Below are 25849 nucleotides of genomic sequence, written 5' to 3' on the forward strand. Positions count from 1 at the left end.
CACTTCTCATACCTTGGGAGCCTCCTCTCAGCAAAGGCAGACATAGACGATGAAACTCAGCATTGCCTCCAGTGCACCAGCACAGCCTTCGGTCTGAGGAAAAGAGTGTTTGGTGACAAAGACCTTCAACCTGGCACCAAGCTCATGGTCTACAGGGCTGCAGTGCTACCTGCCCTCCTGTACGCGTCGGAAACATGGACACTGTACAGCAGACATCTCAAAGCCCTCGTGAGATATCACCAGCGGTGCCTCCGCAAGATCCTGCAAATTTAGTGGCAGGAGAGGTGCTCCAATATCAGTGTCCTCTCAGGCAAACATCCCCAATATTGAGACACTGGTCATGGCTAGTCAGTTACGTTCGGCAGGCCACACTGTCCGCATGCCTGACACAAGACTCCCAAAACAAGCTTTCTACTCCGAGTTCCGTCAAGGCAAGAGGTTACCAGGAGGGCAGAGGAAATGCCACAAGGATGTCCTCAAAGCCTCCCTGAAAAAATGTGACATCTCCACTGTTTCGTGGGAATCTCTTGCCCAAGACTGCCCAAAATGGAGACGAAGCATCCGCGAAGGTGTCAGCCAGTTTGAACAACATCGACAAGCCCAGGCAGCGACCAAGTGCAAACGGCGGAAGCAGCGTTCGGAAATTTGAGTATTCCATCCACTCGCCTCATCAAACACCACCTGCCCACCTGTGGCAGAGTGTGCGGATCCAGAATTGGATTATTCAATCACCTAAGGACCCACAATATTGGAGTGGAAGAAAGTAATCTGCATTCCTGAGGGACTGCCTAAGAAGATGATCCTAAAAACATTCCAGAATTGAATGTCCTCTGCTGAAACAAAAAAGATGTGAAGTCGCCATGTCCTGGGCCATTGTGCAATCACCATGGGGAAGAGATGAGACTGTCTCCGACCCAGGAGGTGGGAGGTGGCACAGTTTTACCTTAAAAAAAACAGCGAGCGAGCAGGAGAGAGACTGACCCAGGTGAAGCTACTTGTAATAGCTCGAGTTTCAGCCAAGCCAGGAAGCACAGTGCCCGCAGCAGTGAGAGCGAGAAGTATCCCACCATCTTCAACAGAACCTTCAATCAAGAAAGAAATCTATAATCATCTCAGGCCTACATCCATCTCGAACTTGATTCTCAAGAGAATTCAATGGGTTTATTGTAACCTTCCCCCCTCCCCACTGAAAACCACCTTCCTTTTTCCCGTTTCTATCTGTCTCCTCTTGTGTGTTTGTGTGTGTGTGCGCATTGCGCACAAGCAAATGCGTGAGTGCATGCGTTTGCAACAATTTCGGGATAAGGCGTACTGATCAATAAACAACTGACTTTCTGTTGTTCTCTGTTTATTTGAGAAATAAAATACCAAGGGGGCAGGGGGCAAAACTCTAATACAAATGCACTTGTTGCAGTCAGGTGAGGAGTTGAACAGAGGGAACCACCCACATCACACCACGTGGCCCTAACACTACTAACATCTTTAAAATTTAGTTTAACGCACTATTTCTATCCTAATGATGAATTTCCAATAACTTCTATCTAACTATTGAAAGAAAGTACCTTCTGTTGCAAGAGAGTTCATTCACGTAGCAGAAAAAACAAAGAAATGTTATGGATGTTGAAATATTACCGTTCCTTTGGTATGTGAACTGGTCTAAGATTCATAGGACTACATGTGCTAGCCAAAAAAATGTGGGTTATTATAACAACTGGAATATATATAGACACAGCTATTACACAAGCACATCTACGCACATTTCACTCTGTCGGGCTACACCCACAACTCTCTGGTCATGTGTGACATGACATCACTTCCTCCAGTGACCTTCACTTACAGCCGCTTAAGGTAGTCCACTCTTAAGGTGGCCCCACAACAGATGTTAACAGGCTTTTTGGCCCATTAAAGGCAGTCTCTCTACTATAATCTCCCAGTATACTATACACCTCGGATTTGAATATTGCTGATATTTTCATCTCTACTACCATGCCTGACAGATTATCACCCCTTGAATAAACAAGATCATCCAAATAGATCTGCTTTAATTTTACTTTTCACTAATTTAGTCATTCTTCGCTGACTTACGCCTGTGATTAGTAGCCTTAACTCCTCGCACGTAAAAATCAGTGCAAGTTGTGGGCAAATAGGGAAACTTCTCCCACTACTGGTCCCTGCCGCTTTAACGGCGGGGCCATCAGCGTATGCTCCTCCAGAGTCCATTGAGGCGCACCGCAACTTCCAGGTTTCTGCTTAAGTGAGATCACCAGAAGTTGCAGTGCCGTTGCGGTCCTTAATAGCGGCGGCCGTTTTGGGAAAGGAAAATACAGGTGTATAAGAAAATGATAACCCAACGGGACCCAACTGAAAAAGCATATGTGATGGTCTTCCAAAAAGCATTTTACCAAGTTTTACACAAAAGGTATTATTTAAGCTTAAAGCTTTGGAGATTTAAGATAAATTGTGGAAAAGTATAAGAAATTGCCTGAAAGGTAGAAAACAACAGGTGGGAACATAGGGAACAGAAATAAGCCATTTAACCCCTTGAGCCTGTTACATCATTCAATGAGATCATGGCTGATTTGCGACCTACCTCCAGATACTCCCATTTCCCTTAATAGCTTTGGTTAACAAAAAATCAAATGTCAGATTTAAAATTAAGAAATGCTACTTACTGGAGGTCCAAATTTCTACCATCCTCTGCATTTATATATTCTAACACTTCACAGCTGCTAACAGGGGGCCTTTACACATCTGCAAATAGGGTCTTAAATCCTTTCCTATTTCTTAATTCTACCCATAAAGTATCAACTGCCTGCTTACTTTATATCCTCTTTTATCACTGAAGTAATTTCATCCTTATATTTATTAGAATTAGATCAAGGTAGAGGTAAGCAGTGAGCAGGGTGTCCTAGGGCTTGGTGTTTAGACAAATACAACTCTCATTTACATCAATGACTTGGATTCTGAAGCTCAATGCACATTGGCCAGATTTGTGGTTGATGAACTAGCAAAAACAGTGGATTGGGCTTTAAAATTGCAAGGTGAATGATATAAAACATGCATGTGGGAGGAACAATTGCAATTGAAAATGCAGACAAGTACAAAGTACTGCACATAGAAAGGAAAAATGGGTGACATGTGCTTCATGAATAGTATTGAAATAGATAAGGATGAAACAGAAAAAGACTAGTCTTATTCAACTCGGTACACAAAATGTCCAACCAATGCAAAGCAGGAATTAATAAAAGCCAAAAGAATGCTGAATTCCATAACTAGAACAGTAAAATACCAGTATGTACAGTGTTCTGGTCAAACCACTTTGATTTTGATTACTCTTTCCAGTTCTAGTTAGGGGACAATCAAGCACCGCAGGCAGTGCTAAGGGGAGACACAAGGCTGATGCCTAGAGCAGGATTTTCACTGCCGGGTTGGGAAACAGAAGTCAAGACCGTTTCTGGGTGCTTAACCCACCCTCGGGCAGAAAGTCAATGGCTCTGAGGTTCACAGGGTCCCCCTTCATTGGCAGAGGTAGGTCTGTCAGCAATTAGCAGCCACAGGGGCAGCGCTACTCAAGTATGGGCCTGATTTAAACAGGCCATGGCAGCCATTACTGTGGCTGCTGTTTCATTGCTGTTACTTCAGACTGGAAGAGCACAGAAAATTTGTATGTCTCAGGAGAACCAGAGGCCTGGAACCCGGGGCAGGGAAGACCCTTAATTCTCAGATGCGGAACTGCAGGTCCTCCTGGAGGCCATAAGGAGAGGAGTGAGGTCCTGTTCCTGTAGGGTGACAGGAGCAGGCCACCCACCCAGACTACGCAGGCCTGGAGGGACATAGCTGACAGAGAGGTGTGATCCACAGAAGTTGGATCCAGTGTCAGAAGAGGTTCAATGACCTGATATGCTGCAGCATAGCACCAGCAAGCACACCAGCTACGGAGCCTCAGGGTGCATGCTGTTCCTGAACATGGGAGGGTGTGTCCAGGATACTTCTAACTCCTTAGAATGGCTCCGTGCTGATCCGGACCTGCCAGCACTGAAACATGCAGCTTCTAATGAAAAGGAGCAACTGGCAGTGGTCATAGAGGACAGCAATGCTTTTATCTTTCTCTCTTTTGTCCTTGCAGGAGAAACAGGCCCATAATGCCCAGGAGAGAGCCCAGAGTGGTGGAGGAGTTCCTTAACTTCACAAGGAGGAAGCCATGGAAATGGCAGGATCGCGGACCATGAGGAAGTTGGCCATGCCGAGATGGGTACTTACGGTGGAGATGGTGACTAGAAAGGAAAATGCGCTTATTAATGCCATCAGTGCCAATGACCGGTCCAGGCTATATGATGTAGCATGCATCCTGTTTACATCAGTGCGCTGTTCCTGCATGCACCCCAAGTGCTGCTGCATATTGCTTTCCATGAGGTTGGCCACTGTCTCAATAGAGGAACTCATGCGCTCAAAACCCCGAATCATTGTGGCGTAAGTGAGCTGGATGGACCCCTCCATTCTCAGCCCATGATCCCGCACTGCCTCAGGGAACTCTTGACATGTGGGAGCACATCTGTTCTTCGTCCTCCGAGCAGGACTGCAGACAGCTGCCTCTGCCACCTCCTTGTGCACACTGGTGCTGTACTCCTCACCCAGTGCCACCGTATCTAACTGTATGCAAGCACCCACCGAGGTAACTGTATCTGCGCTCTGTCCATTGCATGCTGCTTCCGCTGTTCAGCGTGCATGCAGTCCTGTGTTGTAGCTTCACCAGGTCGGCACCTCAGTTTTTTAGGTATGCCAGGTGTTGCTCCTGGCATGCTCTCCTACACTCCTCATTGAACCAGGGTTGATCCCCTAGCTTGACGGTCATGGTAGAGCGTGGGATACACTGGGCCATGAGATTGTGGTTGAATACAATTCTGCTGTTGCTGATGGCCCACAGCACCTCATGAACACCCAGTTTTGAACTGCTAGATCTGTTCTGAATCTATCCCATTTAGCACAGTGGTAGTGCCACACAACACGATGTAGGGAATCCTCAATGAGAAGATTGGACTTCAACTCCAGAAGGACTGTGTGGTGGTCACTCCTACCAATACTGTCATGGACAGATGCATCTGCTACAGGTCGATTGGTGAGGGTGAGGTCAAGTAGGTTTTTCCCTCCTCAGTTCTCCTGCTGCAGGCCCAGTCTGGCAGGTATGTCCTTCAGGACTCAGCCAGTAGTGGTGCTACTGAGCCATGTTTGGTGATGGGCATTGAAGTCCCCCACCCAGTGCATATTCTGTGCCCTTGCTACCCTTAGTGCTTCTTCCAAGTGGGGTTCAGCACAGAGGACTGTTGATTTATCAGCTGAAGGAGGTTAATAGGGGAGAATCAGCAGGAGGTTTCCTTGCCCATGTTTGATCTGATGCCAGGAGATTTCATGGCGCTGGAGTCAATGTTGAGGACTCCCAGGGTAACTCCCTCCCGACTGTATACCACTGTGCTGCCATCTCTAGTGGCTCTGTCCTTCCAGTGGGACAGATGGGTTTTTAGGATAATCCATTACTGAGACTAGCTGTGGTAATGGGAAAAACAAATCTGGAATATTATTTCGAATTGCAAGCGGATACAGCTACAAACAAGTAAAAAGCAATGTACTGCAGATGATGGCTACCTTAAATAAAAACAGAAAATGCTGGAAATATACAGCTGGTCAGGCAATATCTGTGAGGACAGAAACAGAGTTAATGGGTATAATTTTCACCAACCTGACCTGCTGGGAGCAGCAGAGGGGGGTGGGGTGGGGGGGGGATGGTGGTGAGAAGAGAACCCACCATTCGTGATTCCACGACACAGTGTTAGCAACGTGTCCCTGCCCAGAGGCCCACCTTGATTGACAACTGGGCCTTCAGTCGGGGGGAGCCAGTCCCTGACTATGGCAGCAGCAGGTAAGTTTGCATTGGAACTAGGGTTCAATTTGAGGTGGGGGTGGGTGCGAACAGAGAGAGCTGCTGTTCCCGGGGAGGTGGGTGGGGTAGGCCTCGTGGTAGGGCAAAGGTCACTGGGGCGGGGGCTGAAGCCACCTCAGCCAGGCCTGATTCCAGGTGTCAAGTATGAAGGCACCTACATCCTGAATCCATAAGTACTCGCCTTGAAGAAGCTGGCAGGTTCCCCAGGGCTCAGAAAGCCCAGCCAGTAGCAGCAAAAGTTTCATTATCAAATCAAAATTATCAAAAGCATCATTATCAAATTTAGAACTGTAATCTGCCTCCTTGGATCAGGTTGGCTGCCTGCCTATTTTTGGCTTCAGTTAAAGCTAGAAATGGGCAGACTGGGGCCGGGTACCTGATCTTGCTGACTTTAACACCCCACCTGAACCAAACCCACCCATTTTTCTCAGTTAGTATTCCCCCACAACATCTGAACTGTGAGAACTAAATTTAGGACTGATATGAAGTTTTCACACAAATAGTGATCAACAAGCAGAATGGACTTCCAGTACAGTAGCAGAGAAAAAAACCCTGAAATCATTTCAGAAACACATGAATTCAGATGAGTTGTAAAGCCTTTCTCATCCATAATTACCTTGTGATTTAATCAAGACTAACCTCAGCTGTTGCTATTTCAGTGAAGACATTGAGCGCCCGTTCCACATTTGTTTTATGCTTTGTTGCCATGAGGCAGCAGCTTTCCATTATGCGTAACTGAGCATGACCTTGAATAGTCTGAGGTTTAAGTTCTTTCAGGAGTTTCTCTGCTGTCATCACAGCCAACTGCTCTGACTCTTGCTTTTCAGTAGAGTTTCTATTGGCAACAGAAACAAGTGGAAAAAAACCCCAAAGTTTTTTGCTCGATTTTGATCAGCTCTGAACAAGTACTAGTTTTTCAGATCGTGGAATTATACAGCATTCACATGAATATTTCTTCAAATACAAGATACTATAACAGTTGCATGTAAAGTTATGTACAAGGTATCCAAACATAGTGAATCCCGATAAATTATACTGGTCAGCCAATAATCTGCCTCCAGATAAGTAACTAGTGACTTGGTATTCTAAATCCTATACAGCAAATACATTAAAACTGTGCAAGGGGAAAACAGAGTAAAATTACGGTATTTTTCCCACAAACCTAACCTGAGTTGGGAAAAGTTCATTTCATTCTGAATTGAAGATATTAGTCTTAGAACAGGGATAACCATGATAAAGCAAAAAGTTTGATACAAGAATTGAGAGATGATAAAGATTAAAAGTAAAGCTGAACATGCAATTTAAAAGGAATTAACATTCAGTTTTAATCCTAGCTTTTCAAGCAAAGATACGAGGTAATTAGTAACAATAATGCTCACCGCACATCTCCTTCCAGGTTCTCAAAGACTTCACCTCCTATAGTATCGTTATCTGGATTCATGCAGATCTCGATCATGTTATAAATTGCATTTTGCCCCCAGTCACTGTCCTTGCGAGCCTTATTGAAGTGTCTGAGTGCATCATTTGGTTCCCCAGTATACCTAGAGAACAGAAAGCACTACAAACATCCTTTTTTCATAACAAAATGCGAAATACAAAAGTGAGCGCGGTTATTGAAGACATGATTAAAAAGTTTGAAGGGTACAATAATACTGCCACTTTTTTATTGATAAAGTGGCTTTGACTGCACATTGATCCAAAAGTGGTATTATAACAGGGAGACTCTACAGGGAATCTGTGAGCAGGACATGCAACTGCAAGGTTCTTCAACCAGACTTTTTTTATATTCGTGCCTGGGATGTGGGTGTCGCTGGGTGGGCCAGCATTTATTGCCCATCCCTAATTGTCCTTGAGAAGGTGGTGCCTTCTTGAACCGCTGCAGTCCTTGGGGTGTAGGTACGCCCGCAATGCTGTTAAGGAAGGGAGTTCCAGGATTTTGACCCAGCGACAGTGAAAGAACGACGATATAGTTCTAAATCAGGAAGGTGTGTGGCTTGGAGGGGAACTTGCAGGTGGTGGTATTCCCATATATCTGCTGCCCTTGTCTTTCTAGGTGGTAGAGATTGCGTGTTTGGTGGGTGCTGTCGAAGGAGCCTAGGTGAGTTGCTGCAGTGCATCTTGTGCATCAGTGGTGAAGGGAGTGAATCTCGAAGGTGCTGGATGGGGTGCCAATCAAGCAGGCTGCTTTGTCCTGGATAGCATTGAGCTTCTCAACTGTTGTTGGAGCTGCACCCACCCAGGCAAGTGGAGAGTATTCCATCACACTGCTGACTTGTGACTTGTAGAAAGTGGACAGGCATTGGGGAGTCAGGAGGTGAGTTATTCACTGCAGAATTCCCAGCCTCTGACCTGCTCTTATAGCCACAGTTTCTAGTCAATGGTAACCCCCAGGAGGTTGATAGTGGGGGATTCAGCGATGGTAATGCCATTGAACATCAAAAGGAAATGATTAGATTTTCTCTTGTTTGAGATGGTGTTATGAGCGAGGCAGGAGTAATGCACTGTCAATTCAAACCCACTGCTCCACAGGTCATAGCCGTGACATAGTTTTCCCACCTACTGAAAATTAGCCAAATTAAACACTTTATTAACCCCCCAGAATAAAACCGATCAAACCAGGTATCTTTAAACAACAAATTAACTATTTATTAATAAACTAAATCTTAAACACTATTGAGATAAACCTATGTCTCAAAGATATTATATTACATATTTCTCTTAACCCTAATGCACACACACATACATTCAAAGATCAACAGTTAACTGGTTTAAAAATTATGTTGCTTAGGAATAAATAAGTAGCTGGGTTGTCGGTTCAAGTGATTTATGTTCCCGGTTGGTGAGGTGCCCCAGAGTAGAATAATCCAGATGCCATTCGAAGTCTTTAGGCGAATTTGACAGTCTATAACTGATAGGCATTTGAAGCACTTCGGTTGCAGCAGGAGTCACACAGTTCTTTCAACAAGGAGTATAGCAACAGGTCTATTTGGATTTTAAAATTGGTAGTCTTTCAGTAGAACCTTTACTGAGAATTCCAGCAAACACAAACAAACAACAGAGAGTCACTTCTGAGGCAAAGACCGCTTAGAGTTTGGAAGTAAAAAATAAATTTGCTATCTCCAACAATACAAATCATCTTTTCCCAGAGGTTTTTTCCTGTTTAGGCAATAATATCGCCTGCAGCTCATGTACAGATATAGACCACTTCTTCCTACAGAGCACGCTTCACTGGTTTCCGGATCGAACTAGTTTAAGACACACTTTTACACACAGTCAAAAGTTACAATACCATGTGACCTCCTCTCTCTTCTGCTGTTGCCTAGGAACCCAGTGCAGCTGCTGGCACACTGTGCCCCTTAGGTTTTAAAGGCACAGTTTTTAAAACAGAGTCTTAAAGGCACACTGTTTTTAAACAGAGGAGAAAAACAACAGTTCCATGACACTGGTCATTGCCTGGCACTTGTGTGGCATGAATGTTACTTGCCACTTATCAGCTCAAGCCTGGATGATGTCCAGGTCTTGCTGTATATGGACTAGGGCTGCTTCAGTATCTGAGCAGTCTCAAATGGGGCTGATCATTGTGCAATCATCAGCGAACATCCCCATTTCTGACCTTATGATGGAGGGAACATCATTGATGAAGCAGCTGAAGATGGGTGGGCCTAGAACACTAACCTGAGGAACTCCTGCAGTGATGTCCTGGGACTGAGATGATTGACCTTCAACAGCCACAGCCATCTTCCTTTGTTCTAGGTGTGACTCAGAGTGTTTTTCACCCAATTCCCATTGACTCGAGTTTTGCCAGGGCTCCTTGATGCCATACTCGGTCAAATGCTGCCTTAATGACAAGGGCAGTCACTCTCACCTCATCTCTGGAGTTCAGCTCTTTTGTCCATGTTTGGACAAAGGCTGTAATGAGGTCAGGAGCCGAGTGGCCCTACTGAAGAATTCCCACTGACACACAGAGTATAAACCTGGAAGTATGAAGCATACATTAGCTTGAAGTCATGTACAGAAAGTCAAATAAGAATTAGGAAGTTCAGATGAGACTAAGGGAGAGAGATAAAAGAGTGACAGAAAAAGTAAATAAAAACTTTTTTTTCAAAATATCCCAAACTAATTATTGTCGGAGGGAATGCGTCTCCACACTTCCGGCCTTTCTAATACCTCCTCTTTATAAATTTTTAGCCCATCTAGTGTCTCAACTGCCTCCTCTTTCACTATGACTGTGGGCAGCATCTTCCTCCTTGGTAAAGACAGATGCAAAGTACTCAGTTAGTACCTCAGCTATGCCCTCTGCCCCCATGCATAAATCCCATTTTTGGTACCTAATCAGATCCACGCTTTCTTTTACTATCTATATGCTGTGATGGAATCCATTATTGCAAAGCTTGTATTTTTTTTTAGACCCTAACTGAGAAGGAAACTAGAATTGAAACAGAAACAGAACATAAAACCTGAAACAATAATGGAACATAAAAACTGAAACACATGCTGGAAAAACACCCTCAGGTTTCTGGGGAAACTGGCACTAGTAGAACCAGATAAAAGGAGACAGAATTCTCCCTAGATCAGGCAGGAATGGTGCACCAGAAAGCAGAAGAAAGTGAAAACTGAATCCAGCAGCTGTTCCTGTTACTTAAAGTAGCTGAATAACCAGACCCGGCCATACAGTGCACAGGTTGTCACTGAAGGGAAAGGCAAGACTGGTAAATCCACGCCATCAAGACTGTCGTGAGCAAAGCTGAGGAGGTTCTGGAGAACTGCGCCTTGTGGTGAAGACCGCACCAGTGGAGTTTGAATTGACAGGGAACTGCTGTCAGAAGAACAGCAGCTAAATTCTTGAAGAAAGGATCTGGAAATCTACCTGAGGAACTTCAGGGTTGTGAAGAATTGTGAGACTCTAATTTGGTGCCATATGCTGGGCGGACTCCCCAGAGAAACAGTGAGACCAATATATAGACCATGATCTATCTGTTGCTTCAAGTTTAATTTATGCTGGTTTTGGTTTGAGTGTTAAAGTAAAATTTATAAAAGCCAAATCTGGTTAGTTTGGTTTGTTTCCTAAATTGGGGTCAGTTGGTGGATTTGATTCTTTTGGTTTATTGATGGTCTCCATGGGGATCATAATGATGCCTATAAAAGCGTGTAAGGATAAGCCCAGCATTTACAGGTCAGTCAGTTTAACCTCAGTGGTGGAAAAGCTTCTTGAAACAATAATTTGGTTCAAAATTAACAGTCACTTGGACAAATGTGGATTAAGGAAAATCAGCACCGATTTGTTAAGGGCAAATTGATGAGGTAACAGAGAGAGGGTTGATGAGGGTAATGCAGTTGATGTGGTGTACATGGACTTCCAAAAGGCATTTGATAAAGTGCCACACAACAGGCTTGTCAGAAAAGTTAAAGCCCGTGGAATAAAAGGGACAGTAGCAATATGGATACAAAGTTGTCTGAGTGACAGGAAACAGAGTAGTGAACAGTTGTTTTGCGGACTGGAGTAAGGTATATAGTGGAGTTTCCCAGGGGTCATTGTTAGGACCACTGCTTTTCTTGATATATATTAATGACACAGACTTAGGTGTGCAGGGCACAATTTCAAAATTTACAGAATTTGGAAGTATTGTGAACTTTGAGCAGTGTAGTGATAAACATCAAGAGATGTGTGCGGCACAGTGACGCAGTGGTTAGCACCGCAGCCTCACAGCTCCAGCGACCCGGGTTCGATTCTGGGTACTGCCTGTGCGGAGTTTGCACGTTCTCCCTGTGACCGCGTGGGTTTTCGCCGGGTGATCCGGTTTCCTCCCACAGCCAAAGAATTGCAGGTGATAGGTAAATTGGCCATTATAAATTGCCCCTAGTATAGGTAGGTGGTAGGGGTATTGAGGGTAGGTGGGGATGTGAGAGGGTAATGGGATTAATGTAGGATTAGTATAAATGGGTGGTTGATGGTCAGCATCGACTTGGTGGGCCGAAGGGCCTGTTTCAGTGCTGTATCTCTAAATAAAACAAATAAAAAAGAAAATAAAAAAACATAGGCTGGTGGAATGGGCGGAGAAGCAGATGAAATTTAATGTAAAGAAGTGTGAAGTGATTTATTTTGGCAGGAAAAACAAGGAGGGGCAATATAAAATAAAGGATACAATTCTAAAAGGGATCTGGAGGCATATGTGCACAAATTAGTGAAGGTGGAAGGGCAGGTTGAGAAAGCGGTTAACAAAGCATACGGGATCCTGGGCTTTATAAGTAGGGGCATAGAGTACAAAAGCAAGGAAGTTATAATGAACCTGTATAAAACACTGGTTCGGCCTCAGCTAGAGTATTGTGTCCAATGCTGGGCACCACACTTTAAGAAGGACGTGATGGCATTAGAGAGAGTGCAGAAAAGATTCACAAGAATGGTTCCAGAGCTGAGAAACTTCGTTACGTGGATAGACTGGAGAAGCTGGGACTGTTCTCCTTGGAGAAGCGAAGGTGAAGAGGAGATTTGATAGAGGTGTCCAAAATCATGAGGGATCTGGACAAAGTAGATAGGGAGAAACTGTTTCCCTTGGCGGAAAGGTCGAGATCCAGAGGGTACTGATTCAAGTTGCTTGGCAAAAGAAGCAACAGTGACAAGGAAAAACCTTTTTATGCAGCAAGTGGTTAGAATCTGGAATGCACTGCCCAACAGTATGGTGGAGGCAGATTCAATTGTGGCCTTCAAAGGAGAGTTGGGTAATTATCTGAAGAAAAAAAAATTGCAAGGCTACAGGGAAAAGGTGGGGGAGAGGGACTAGTGAGTTGCTGTTCAAGAGAGCTGGCACAGATGTGATGGGCCAAATGGCCTCCTTTTGTGCTGTAACCATTCTATGATTCTATAATACTTTTGGGTCCCCTTTATGTTAGTTGCCAGTTTCTTCTCATATTTGGTTTACTTTTCTCATTTCTTCTTTCATTTCTCCTCTAAACTTCCTATATTCAGTCCTTAGTACGGAACAAGTGGGCACGTTCACGCCATTACATTCATTTCAGTGCCGACTCTACCTGCAAGGATTACAACACCTCACCCTGTGGAGAAGCCTTTAACCCTGCATGTGCAGACACCCAAAATTGCTGTCTGATTTATCCCGTTGTAATGGTTTAACGCTGTTAGCCTCACTGCTATTATTTATGCAAAATCAGGCCCAAAGGGTTCTAACATTTGCCTAAAGGAAGTCTCTAGATGAATCACCATAATTTAGAAATACAGGAGAGAAAAACAATGCAAACAGATGCAATATGGACAATATGAAATGGCAGATTTATTAAATAAATACGGTGTCAATTTTCACAGTGGAAAGAAGATAAAATGCCCACAATAGCCAATCTAAAAGTCAGGAAAAGGGAGGACCTTTATGAATTTAGTAAGAAATTAGGAATGGAAAAAATAATGGAACTTTGTCCAGATCCCTCATGATTTTGGACACCTCTATCAAACCTCCTCATTTCCACCTCAGGGTGCTAGATAAAATAACAAATTGCAGATGTTAGTCATAATTTATCAAAGCTCTATAGATTCAGCAATTCAGCCTATAGATTGCAAATGCCCTACCATTATTTAGAAGGCAGGGAGGGAAAAACAAGGTAACTACATACCTGTCAACTTAACATCAGTTGTGAGGAAGTTATTGGAATCTATCATGAGGGACAGATTGACTGAACACAAGTATCAACCAATCAAAGAGATTCAGAGTCAGCATGGATTTCTGAAGGGTAGGTCATTATAGCTAATCCAGTTGATTTTTTAAAAAAAATCAGTCGAATGGTGGATAAGGGGAGTGCCATGGACTTCATCCATGTGAACTTTCAGAAGGTATTTGATAAGGTACTGCAGATCAAAATTTAGTTGTCCATCATTTTTGTAGGTCCACATGGCCACATGCCAAGAATGAGGCATATTAATTTTGTCATATGAGCATTGATTTTAAACTGTTGCTGGAGTGAAGAAATGACTTGTTAAAGAGATCACTAGACCTTTGAATGGAGGACATTTGCATACTAAGACAGTGCTTGTGGAGACAAAGGACTACTCCCTGATCCAATTAACCCAAGTGGATTTTGAACACGAGATATTGAAGGTGTAAGGAAGCGCATTTCAGAGACTGCTAAGATGATACAATCCACAGAGACAGAACTGGTTAAACCAGCTGGTCACATGACTAACCGGCTGGTCCAGGCTTTGAATGCGACACAGGACAGTTTGAATTGAGACTAGAGTTTGCAACTGAAGCTGGAACAAGGAGGCCTCTCTCCTGGCTGTCTCTCTCTCGCTTTCTCCCAAGCCACTGGACCCACGGAAGACACGTAAACCTCAAGAGAGAAAAGACTCCGACATCGAAACAAGTTGAAGTATGAACTGGGCCCCAACGAACAGCAGGATTTACCAGCAACCAAAGACTCCACATTGGACTTAAAGGACTGTAATTATAATCCCGATATTGCCTCAAACTTTTCCCCTTTATTCTTGTCTACTTTTTCTGTCTCTATCTGCGGCTGTTTATCGCGTATGCATGTTAGCATGGTCGCGCCGCATATTCGCAGTCGTTAACCGGATTAGAGTTTAGGATTAATAAACTTCTACCTTTCTTGTTTAAATCTAAGGAAACCTGTCTGATTTCTTTGCCTTACAATCGGCGCAGTGAACAAGGATTCACTGAGGGGGAGCTAAAAACAGTGTTTCTAAAATTAAACCCGGTTATGGTTAAACAGGCAAAAACTGAGAGAGAACCCCGAGACCCCTTCTCACCCGGTCGTAACAACATGAATGTACCAAGAATTGGAGCTAACCTTCTTGGATGGGCTGGGAGGTCGAAGCCAGAGATTTGGGATAAAGGGAAAATTCACTGATTGGCCAGATGTAACAAGCGTTGCTCTCCACTGATCTGTTCTGAGGGTTCAACTTTTCACTATGTATATAAATATATCAATGACTTTGATAAAGGAATAGAAATGGTCCATGCAGGTTTGCAGATGACACTAAGTTAGGAGGCACAGGAAGTTGTGCAGCTGGTAGCAGGAAGTTGCAAAGGGACATAGAGAGACAAAAGGCTGGATTTTATTGAGGAGCTGGGGCTCCCGGCACCGGACCAAAAAGGCAGGAGAAGCCCCGCCTCTGCATTTTTTCTGACCCCCAGAGCGATCCTCTGGGCGGCCTAATCAGATGGCAAGGTTGCCATCCGCTACTGGTAAAATACAAGCGGTGGTGGGAAGAGGCCCTTAAGTGGCCATTAATTGGCTACTTAAGGGTCTCAACTGGCCTAAGGGCAGGCTGCTTGCCACCTCCCCTGCTGTTGGTGAAAGAGCAGTGGGGGTGGGTAGGCAACGGGCCCCCCACCACCCCCCCCAACCCCGCTACCCCCCCCCACCCCCCCGGAACTCTGTTTTTCTCTCTCTACAGATGCTGCCTGACGTGGAGTATTTCTTGCATTTCGTTTTTATTGCAGAAACTTGTCTTTGTTTTCCTGAGTTTCGAAGGTTGAGGGATGATCTAACTGAGGTTTGAAAATGATAAGATTCAATATGGCAGATACAGAGAAACTATTTCCTCGAGTAGGGGAGTCTAGAACAAGGAGGCAGAATCTTAAAATGAGAGCTATGCTATTTGGTAGAAAAGCAAGCAGCAAGTTTTCATACAAAGGGTAGTGGAGATTCTGCTCCCTCCCCCATATTTTAATATTCTACTCTGGAGGCCATGATAACCAAATCTAGTCATATATTTAATGTATTTACATGCATGAAAATTAGAACAGGTATCTTGACTCATTTCACCCTTCACTTCACTAAGGAAATGATGACCAATTTAGTACCCTTCTTGTTTCCTTGATAGTAACTGATTAACTCAGCAGAGGCCAGATCAAACTTGGGATCTTCATCGTCTTTGTGTCACAATGTTACATCATGTGGTATATTTGTTCATTGAACCATCAATGCTTACTTTTTTTTTTGCATAGTTGTCATAAATGTAGGACAACTTACCAGAGGTACAATCCTTTGCAATAATTAAAACCAGGCTCTGAAGTTGGTCTTGGAGTGTATTTTTCAGCCATGTCAAGGAACCTGGGAACTTCTTCTAGTTTTCCAGCTCTCCTCAACAAATCGATCAAACGTGCTAATGTCATAAAATTATCTAAACAAAAAAAGAATCTGTATAAAACACTAATATCACAGTTCGAGATTCTTTGGCCATTTTCTCATACAAAAGACTTAGATATTAGTAATTTTAAAATGTATTATGAGCAAACGTTGCCCAAAAGCGAAAGCCCCATCAAACATGAGGTATTTAAAAAGCAGGGTGGTAAATTGTTTTGCACAGATTCCAAACAATGGCCAATTTATTAGCAATGTTGGGTTATTCTGGAAGATACCAAAAACCCTGTTGCTGACAAACCTGCTTGATCAGGGAGAACAGCTTGTAAAATTTGGGGCACAGGTACCAGAAAGTCAGTCTGTGTACAACTGGACAACCTCTACCCTAGTCAGGGCAAATTCATGATTTTACATTAAGTAAAGAGCCCAAAATGGACTTTACTTTTGTAATATGACATGAATAGAAGTTACACTGGTTGTACCAAGGATTTCTCAATCATACTTGTATTTATCTGTAGAGTTGACTAAGGAATAAAAACAGCTTATGTGTCAAAAAAAGTGCCATCTTGCCTAATGTTAATTTGGTCCACCTCGTGAGAGACTGAATGAGTGCACTTGTATAAGACACAGAGATTTAGTCCCTCACAGAAGGGAGTCTCATTGTTATACTCCCAGATCCTGCTACTACTCCATTAGATACAGACAAGAAGATGGTGATGAAAATACTTAAGGGAACAGCAGACTAGCAGACTCCACTGTACCAGATTAAATACAAACTTGGGTCTGCCATTGATAACACCTATATAGCACATACATTGCAGAATAATGAAATCGAATGCACAGCTTTTTCAAATCAGGTGACAACTATCCCCCTTCCTTGGTGAAATTCCCCGATTAGCTGGTTAGAAGTATGTGATATTTTTCACACCTATGTTTATAGAATAGGTAAATAATGACAAGTTTCAGGTTACTGATCCAAATATTCTTTTGTATTATTCTAAGATAACCTGACTTACAAGATGTTATTAATGTAAAGCAGTGAAGAGCTATGCTTACCTGGTTTGCGTTCTAACAGTTGTTGAAAGTGAAATACAGCTTGGTCATAATCCTGTTTTCTGAACATCAGATCAGCCATCATCTAGAACACCACATCAAAATGACTCTAATTAGAATAAATATTACACAGAATGTGCCAGAACAGTAGTGGGTAAGAATTGTTCAAATTTGTTGCCAGTGGTAGACTTATTTCAGGAGAATAGTGAGGCCACAAAATGTTGCAGAGCATTATCTGTTCTTTGAATGTAGATATGCTTTGCTATACTCCAGAAAGTTTGCTGTTGAGGGATTATGCTGGACCCAATCTTTATTCAGTCTTGCATTTATTTTACAAAGTAAAAAGATTACAAACATACAGTTCCTCACTCAAACCCTTCACTCAATTTCAGTGTCTCCTTATATATATATATATATATATACTCAAGAAAGACCCTAATTAATACCCTCCAGCTGCATATGATTAAACACAATTAACATGCTCTAGCTACCACTAGGTGTAAGCACAGGCTTTCACAAGGGGAATCACAATGACACTGCTGTTTTAAGATGATTTTGACATCTGACATCAGGAGATTACCTTGTATGTGGATCTCTATATTTTGTATACTGTGCAGGAGAAGTTGCTAAACACTGCCTAGGACTGTACTGCAAAATCCATTTCAGGTTCACATTTTTAAGTTTTACACAATTCAAGATGTGTATGGAAAGTCCTGTTCCCGCACAAATTTTGGATAAATGGTTTGCTGTGATTGGTTTCCAATATTGCTCTTGTATGCCGACAACGCACGATATTTAGGATTTGTACCATTTATATTCTGTGCGAGCTCCCACTCACATGCTGGGTAGCCTAAGGAACCACTCATAGGAGGTCAACAGCTGAGGCTCATTTAAATAGACCCAGGAACCATTTAAATTGCAGCATTCTTTACTGCAACTGGAAGTGTCTAAGCTGTCAAATTCTTGGACAGTAGCATTTTCTCAACCATTCGCCACCAGTTATACTGATGCTGCACTGGAGCTCACATTGTAGGAAGTGAAGGAAAATAAGCCTGTCCTCTTTTGCACTGAAGGACAGCTCATTAGAAACAACTGGTGCAGCTAGGCTGGCAGGTGACAACCAACAGGGTGAACCCAAAGGACATGGGTCCAAATGTGCAAGAAGATGGAAAACCTGAAGAACACTGGCAAAATAAGGATATCAAACAGCTTTTCTGTCAAATTATCACACATGCCAGTGTTTTCTCATAACCAGTTGCCCTTCTACTGATGCCACATCCAAACTATTTATAACCTTATTGCTCCAGTGCTTACCATTGTCACAAGAGCTTTGGTTTTTTTATATTGAAAGCTAAGAATTCTGTATGTTTTTAAAGACTAAGAAAAAGGATTTTCTGTGAACACTGAATGCTGAAAACTTGGTGTTTGAACTTAGTGCATAGACTGCAAGACACCCGTTTCCAAGCAGCTAAACAGGGAAATGACAGGAAGATTTATGGCAGTCACATGACTTATTGTTGCCGTTTCAGTTTTGCAGTGCGAAAAAGACCAGGGAGCTGGAAGCAGCTAGCAGTGAGCTGGCTGGGACCTGTGTTTGTAGACCAGAGAAAAGACCTACTCTCTGAAAAAAGGTTTGCCTTTCTTGTAAAAGGAAATTCTACATTTGAGGTGGTGGCTGTGGTCTGCCTGGAGAGAGAAAAGACCCAGGTAAAGAGGAGTTACTGCTCTCTGTGGAGAAAGGCTCCTTTGCTGAGAGGAAGCCCTGCATTTTAAAAGGTAGCAAATTCCTATGACCTCCAGTCTCTGAAAAATCTCTGTCTCAGGAATGATTTCTGTTGCCTCTTATGTTTTGAGAGATCCTGAAATCTCATGAAAGATTCTATTGCTAGACTGCTATTTCAAAATCCAAGTCGACCTGTTGCATCACCCTTTGCTGAAAGCTCTGTGTGACGCCTGCTGCAGACGAAGTGCCATGAATGCCTACTCATCAAAGACTATTCATCAACCTCGCCTGGAGAAACTTTGAGTGGTATCCCACTACTCAACTCTGGGAGAGCTCACTGAACTGGAAATATCCTACCAGAACTTTACTACCCAGTTATTTTATTCTTCCTAAGAAACAGTTGTAAAGCAAAAGGCCTTTTTCCGGGGTTAACTGGTTTTTGAATGTATGCGTGTGTGCATGAGGGTTAGGAAGAATAAGGAGCTATAAAATCTTTTCATATATAGATTTATCTCATTATTGTTTAAAACTTAGTTTATTAATAAATAGTTAATTTTGTTGTTTAAAGAAACCTGGTTTGGTGTGCTTTATTCTGGGGGATAAAGAGTGTTTAATCTGGCTATTTTCCAATAGGTGGGAAACTTTACTAATATGTTATGATCTGTGGAGTAGTGGGACTGAATTAACAGTGCATTACTCCCACCTTGGTCTTAACACCATGCATAGCCGTACTGCAGTATGACACAAATACAAGTTCCAGCTTCCACTCTCTTTGTAACATTAACGTAAAAAAAAAAGAGCTTCATTTAACAATTCCTTTTAACACAGCCGAGCTGTATGATGCATCTTTATTTACTGGCACACAGGATGCTACAGGTTGGGCACATCTTTGGTATGATATATTCTCCCCGACTTGAGAGATCACTGCTCTGCATGCTACACCGCAGCCTCACAGCTCCAGCAACCCGGGTTCAATTCTGGGTACTGCCTGTGTGCAGTTTGCAAGTTCTCCCTGTGACCGCGTGGGTTTTCGCCGGGTGCTCTGGTTTCCTCCCACAGCCAAAGACTTGCAGGTTGATAGGTAAATTGGCCATTATAAATTGCCCCTAGGTGGTAGGGGAATTGAGGGAAGTTGGGGATGTGGTAGGAATATGGGATTAATGTAGGATTAGTATAAATGGGTGGTTGATGGTCGGCACAGACTCATTGGGCCGAAGGGCCTGTTTCAGTGCTGTATCTCTAAATAAATAAATAAATTAAAAAGCCCAAGCTAGAGGAGGACTCAGAAACTACAAGCCTTCCAAGGGACCTACATTGGACATCACTGGATACAAAAGCACTGAGGGAGTTGGAGAATGTGCAGCTGAAGCTCAGAGTTATTACCATCATACCCTTATACCTTGTCCACCTTTCTCTCTTGTGCGTGTGCGCATACAACCACAAAAACATCACACACAAGACAGCAGTGCAGTAGTTACGATACTGAATTAGCGATCTTGAGATCATGAGTTCAAATTCCATTACAGCAAAACGTGAAAATGAATGCAACAGCCGTTGGCTAGCACCCATTAAAAACCCACCCACTGACTCGTTAATATCCTTCAGGTAAATAATGTACCATCTCTGCTCAGGTCTGGCCTGTAAATACCTCTAGTCCACATTACATGGTTGATATGTAGTGCCCATTTAAGTGGCCTTCACTCAGCTGCACAATTGCTTTGGCAGTAAGGGATGGGCATTAAAAGTGACTTTGGCAGCCTTCCCCATACCCCATGGATGAATTGCAAAAGGTATATTCCAATGTAAACAATGTGTGAAGGTGTCTTTGGCAACCAACATTTTAACATATGTTCCTCTTTTTTGTATGCCTAAGGAATAGCCTACCAGCACTGTCCATGCAAACAGCAGCAACTGATGATAGTGGAGGAAATGCAGAGGAAGGTGTTGTTGATAATCCCTAATCTTCTAATCTACCTTTGCTTTCAAATAAACTTGACCCAGATGATTACCCTACAGTGAAAGCATTGTGGGTGCTGCCCAGGAAGCAGGCAGTATCTCCGATGAATGAATTTGTATTCATATAGAATCTTTTACAATTTCATGAGTTCCCAAAGAGCTTTACAGCCAATGAAGTACTTCTGAATTGTGATCACTGTTGTAGAAAATGCAGCAGCAATTTGCACATGACAACCTCTCACAAACAGCAATGAAAATATTTGATCAGATCATCCAATTTAGATGTTGGTTGAAAGATAAATGTTGGGCAAGAGTCCAGGAGAATGGCCTGCTCTTATTTGAATAGTGTTGTGGGTTCTTGAACATGCACCTGAGAGGACAGGCAGGGCCTTGGTTTAACATCTCATCTGAAAGATGCACTTCTGACAATGTATCATTCCCTCGTTGCTGCACAGAAGCGTTAGCCTAAATATACTCAAGTCTCTGGAATGGGACTTGAACCCACAATCTTCCGACTTACTGGCAATAATGCTACAGCTGAACCAAGGCTGACACATTTCTATTCAAGTAAGCCATTGCATTGTGGCTAGGGGCTCAGATGGCTGCACAAAAACCCAGTGTTGTGGTAGAATTGGGCAGTCCTGTTCAGCTACTTTTTCTGGTTAATGAGAAAGGAAATGAAAATGTTGGCCCTGCTGGATAGAATAGCAATTACCTCTTTGAATCAACTGTAGGCATGAAATCAATGAATATTGCATGCTAGAAGAAGGAAAGAAAACAATTGAGAGCTGAGACCATCTTGAATGTCACTGGCAGTGCCAACTCTTTAGTGGAAGTTACTTCGAAACAAATGGCACAGCCCTGTAACTGCTTCCTTCCTGAACCTCAACCTGTAAAAGTAGTGCTCTACAATCACTGTCAGGTACCTATACACACACAGGGCTGAATTTTCCTTTCCCACCACCGGGAACGGGGGCATGTGAAAAAATAGCAGCCCGTGCCATCACGCTGCTACGATCTGGCATGCAGCGGCTCATTTAAATATGCAGGGCGGGCCACCCCCCCACCCCCCCACCCCCAATAACATGGCGGAGGCGGCCTCAGTGATGCCGTAAACAGCGCCAGCTGCTTCTGCGCAGGCGCCATTTCGAAAGGCCTACCAGAACTGCACAGACACTGCAGATTTGAACCCCGTAACCCCCCACTCTCCCCACTGCACTGAAAATAAATGTCTGACCCGATTTCTCCCCCCCCCCCAATTACACTGTAAATAAATGGTCGCCTCTTTCTCCCCCACCCCAAATTGCAGAGTTGACTTTTCCCGCCAATAACTGCACAAAGAGCAGAGGTCACCCCTCCACCCCCAACCCACACTAGAAATTCAGAGTTCACCCCGTCCCCACCTTGGTGGCGCCAGCTTTCCCTGGACGGGAAAGTGAAGGCGCCTAGTGCCACCCGTCGCACAGAAGATCCCAGACAGCCGGTAAGATTGCAGGGAATTGTGGTAAATGTATTCATGAGGTTTATTTAAATATTTAAATAGTCATTTAGAAGTACAGAACTTGAGTATTGCTGAAAATAGAGACATGCTGGCGAAGCAATTCATCTTGCACTCACCAGGACAATCGCAAGAATAACCGATGTAAGGGAAAACAACAACTTATGCTGTATGAGAAAAGAGTACTGATTAATTGGCAAGAATATGTACAAACGTTGTGTCTGTTTCAGCAGAACAAAATAAGTGACAGTCATTCGCTGGATCATTCCTCAGGGCAATGCCTTGACCAGAGTCAAGCTACCTGGTTTAAATTTTAAACAAAGCTTGGCAGTTAACTGTCAGTCACCGTAAACTGGTGCAATAGCCATGGCAACGCCTCTACCAATTAGAGTTCACTTGCCAATCAATAAGCACTCTCTTCTCATGCAATACGGTTGTTGTTTTCCCCTACATTAGTTATTCTTGCGATTGTCCTGTTGAGTGTAAAACGAAAAGCTTAGACAATGTCTCAATTTTCAGCAATAAATATTTAAAGTCAGGTCCTATCGCCAAACGGCATGGGGGCCGCCACGAAGCCTCTCCGCCACCGGGAAGATCGGGCACGGCAATCCCGGCATCGAGCTCTGTGGCAGGCCACTGCCTTTGCAGTCTTCTGGCCCCCCACTGCCTGGAGCCCGACATCGGGGGCTCAACAAAATTCAGCCCAGACTGTAGGAGTAATATCTCAAGAATTGCCTTAAAAATGTCCTCAAAATGGATTGTTGTCAGACTTATTGCTAGAAAAGGGCTAATGCTAATTAAACTATGAGCACTTACACAAACAAAACATTTCCCTTACCAGAGTATCTAGAGCACAGGCCTGGAGACAGCTCATTAGGGGAGGCATGAAGATGTTCTGCCTATCTGGACCTGTGTGGTAGCAAAAAACTGAGGAACTAAAGAATAAATGGACGAGCTGGTATATCTTTGTGATGGTGCTACATTGATTTGGAGGTCATTAAGGGACCAACAGGGCTATATGACATGACTAACTCTTTAAAGGGCTGAGCTCTTCTTACACACGTGTCCCTAAAATTGGTCAAAGAATTGAGAAGTTTCTTAACCAAATAAGGATCTATTACACAATTAAGATACTGCTTTTGACAATAAAGTCCTAGTTTTCTGTAATCCATTCTTGCTTAATTCTAGTTCTTTCAGAAATCTTTGTGCACAAAGTGCATGTGTTCTGCATCTAGTATATACAAAACAGCATTTGTAAAATTGGAAAGGGCATCTTCGGCAGGCAGAGAGAGAGAGAGAGAAAGAAAGGTTACCGAAGTTACCATTATGAGGCTATACCCATAAATCTATGATTAACAAATAATTGTTAGCTCATGACTTTGTTCTCAGACTTCAATAATTGGCAAGAAAGGGTTAATTTGTTCATTCAGTAGCTGGTGCATATCTGATGGGAAGTTGGTAATGGCAAACGCTAATATAATCCAGACTGATGTAGGATTGCTTGGCAAATTAAATTTAGGCATCGTTAACTCCTATATATAAACCAGCTGATAAACCCCAGATGATTTCTTGACGAGGAGTTAAGGTGAACGGGTTAAGGTTTTGTCCAGTGCCCTTAATGAACATCCTCATCAATCTCAGTGTTCTCACAATGTCAAAGTATAAGTGTGAGCAGCTAGATCTGGTGCCATCTCACATCCATGGTATCCCTTTCTCATTTCTCTTCCATTAAATCAAACAAGAGGGGAGTCCTGAAAGAAAACCAATGACACACAAAATGTGTGACAATAAAACTAAATGAACACTATAGAGTTTCGTCACATAACCGAGTGACAACCTTCCAAAACTTAAAAAGTTGCCAGCAACAGCAGTAATGTCTCAAATACTTTTTATGGTATGCTTTTATTTCTACTAACCATGGTAGCTGCATCATTATCTTGGTCACTTTTCAGCAGAACTGCACATTGATGTTGACAGGCATCAATATCATCCTGGGCAAGATACAACTGTGCAAGCTCTAGCATCACCTGTTGCAGAAGACATTAAAGATTCAGCATGACATAACAGTAAAGACATTTGGAGGATAACGATACATTATTCCACAATTACTGAAGACAACTGATTCATTTGGGTGTCTGGATACATTAGAAAAGGTGCAGAAAAGATTCACGAGAACGGTTTCAGGATGAGGGACCTCAGTTACGTGGAGAGGTTAGAGAAGCTGGGGCTGTTCTCCTTGGAGAAAAGAAGATTAAGAAATTTCAAAGAGGTGCTCAAAATGATTAGGGCTCTGGACAGAGTAGATAGGGTGAAACTGTTCCCATTGGCAGAAGGATCAAGAACCAGAGGACACAATTTAAGGTGACTGGCAAAAGAACCAGAAAAACTTTTTTTACGCAGTGATTGGCTAGGATCTGGAATGCACTGCCTGAGATTGTGGTGGAGGCAGTTTCGGTCATGGCTTTTAAAAGAGATCTGGATAATTATCTGAAGAGAAAAAAACTTGCAAGTCTACGGGGAAAAGGAGGGACGAGTGGCACGAGGCGAGTTGCTCTTGCAGGGAGCTGGCATGGACATGATAGGCTGAATGGTCTCCTTCTGCGCTATAACCATCTATGATACACAGGAATATTCCAGTTGATTGGGGAATCTGATTTTTGTTATTAGGTATTCAAAATAAGGCTTTTATTGAAATTCAAGATTATGGTGTTCTGTCACCATCACAGATTAGACATTAGAATTAGACATTGATTATTAGTGACATCTATTAATGTTATATGTATATCTATATATATCACAAAAATAATAATCAATGAGGCCAGTGAAACATATCAGTGTACGCACAAAAAAAATCATTTTCTATTGGGACTGTTGCATTTTGCCATGGTAATTGTAAAATGATGTGTCATTTGGGAATTCAACTGCATACCAAAATATAGATTTTTAGAAAAAAATTTATGGAGCTGTTACTCGTCTTTTGACAGTTTTGTTTTAAAATATGGGAGTGGCATAGAGGTAATGTCACTGAACTAGCAATCCAAAGGCCCAAGCTAATGCTCTGGAGACATGAAATCAAATCCCACCACGGCAGATGGTGGAATTTAAACTGAATTATTAAAATCTGGAATTAACAAAGCTAGTCTCAATAATGGTGGCCATGAAACCATTGTCGTAAAAACCCATCTAGTTCACTAATGTCCTTTAGGGAAGGAAATCTGCTGTCCTTACCTGGTATGGCCTACATGTGACTCCAAATCCACAGCAATGTGGCTGACTCTTAAATGCCCTCTGAAATAGCCTAGCAAGCTACTCAGTTGTACCAAACACTAGAGAAAAGTCAAATAGGAATGAAACCAGACGGACCACCCGGCATCACCCTAGGCACTGGAAACAACAATGGCACAGGCAGCTCTGTCAACACAGCAAAGGCCCCCTTAAAAACATGTGTTGTACCAAAATTGGGAGAGCTGTCCCATAGACTAGTCAAGCAACAGCCTGACAGTCATACACAGAGAATCATACCTTACAGACAATGTCCCAAACACCACCATCACCATCCCAGAGTCTGTCCTGTCCC

General features: G+C 43.0%; 1 protein-coding gene across 3 annotated transcripts in view; it reads right to left on the reverse strand.

The window, feature by feature from the left end:
* Positions 1–25849, reverse strand: part of ttc21b (tetratricopeptide repeat domain 21B) — a 130183-nt gene that overhangs the window by 15191 nt on the left and 89143 nt on the right. For all 3 annotated transcript variants that reach the window (XM_068035213.1, XM_068035214.1, XM_068035215.1), the window contains exons 21-25: positions 24189–24299; positions 17099–17180; positions 15932–16082; positions 7315–7476; positions 6575–6770 (exon numbers count right to left, since the gene is read on the reverse strand). In XM_068035213.1, the coding sequence (XP_067891314.1) occupies positions 6575–6770; positions 7315–7476; positions 15932–16082; positions 17099–17180; positions 24189–24299 (702 nt within the window). The remainder of the gene's footprint in view (positions 1–6574; positions 6771–7314; positions 7477–15931; positions 16083–17098; positions 17181–24188; positions 24300–25849) is intronic.

This window comes from Heterodontus francisci, chromosome 7, assembly GCF_036365525.1.
Source record: "Heterodontus francisci isolate sHetFra1 chromosome 7, sHetFra1.hap1, whole genome shotgun sequence".
NCBI classification, from domain to species: Eukaryota; Metazoa; Chordata; class Chondrichthyes; order Heterodontiformes; family Heterodontidae; genus Heterodontus; species Heterodontus francisci.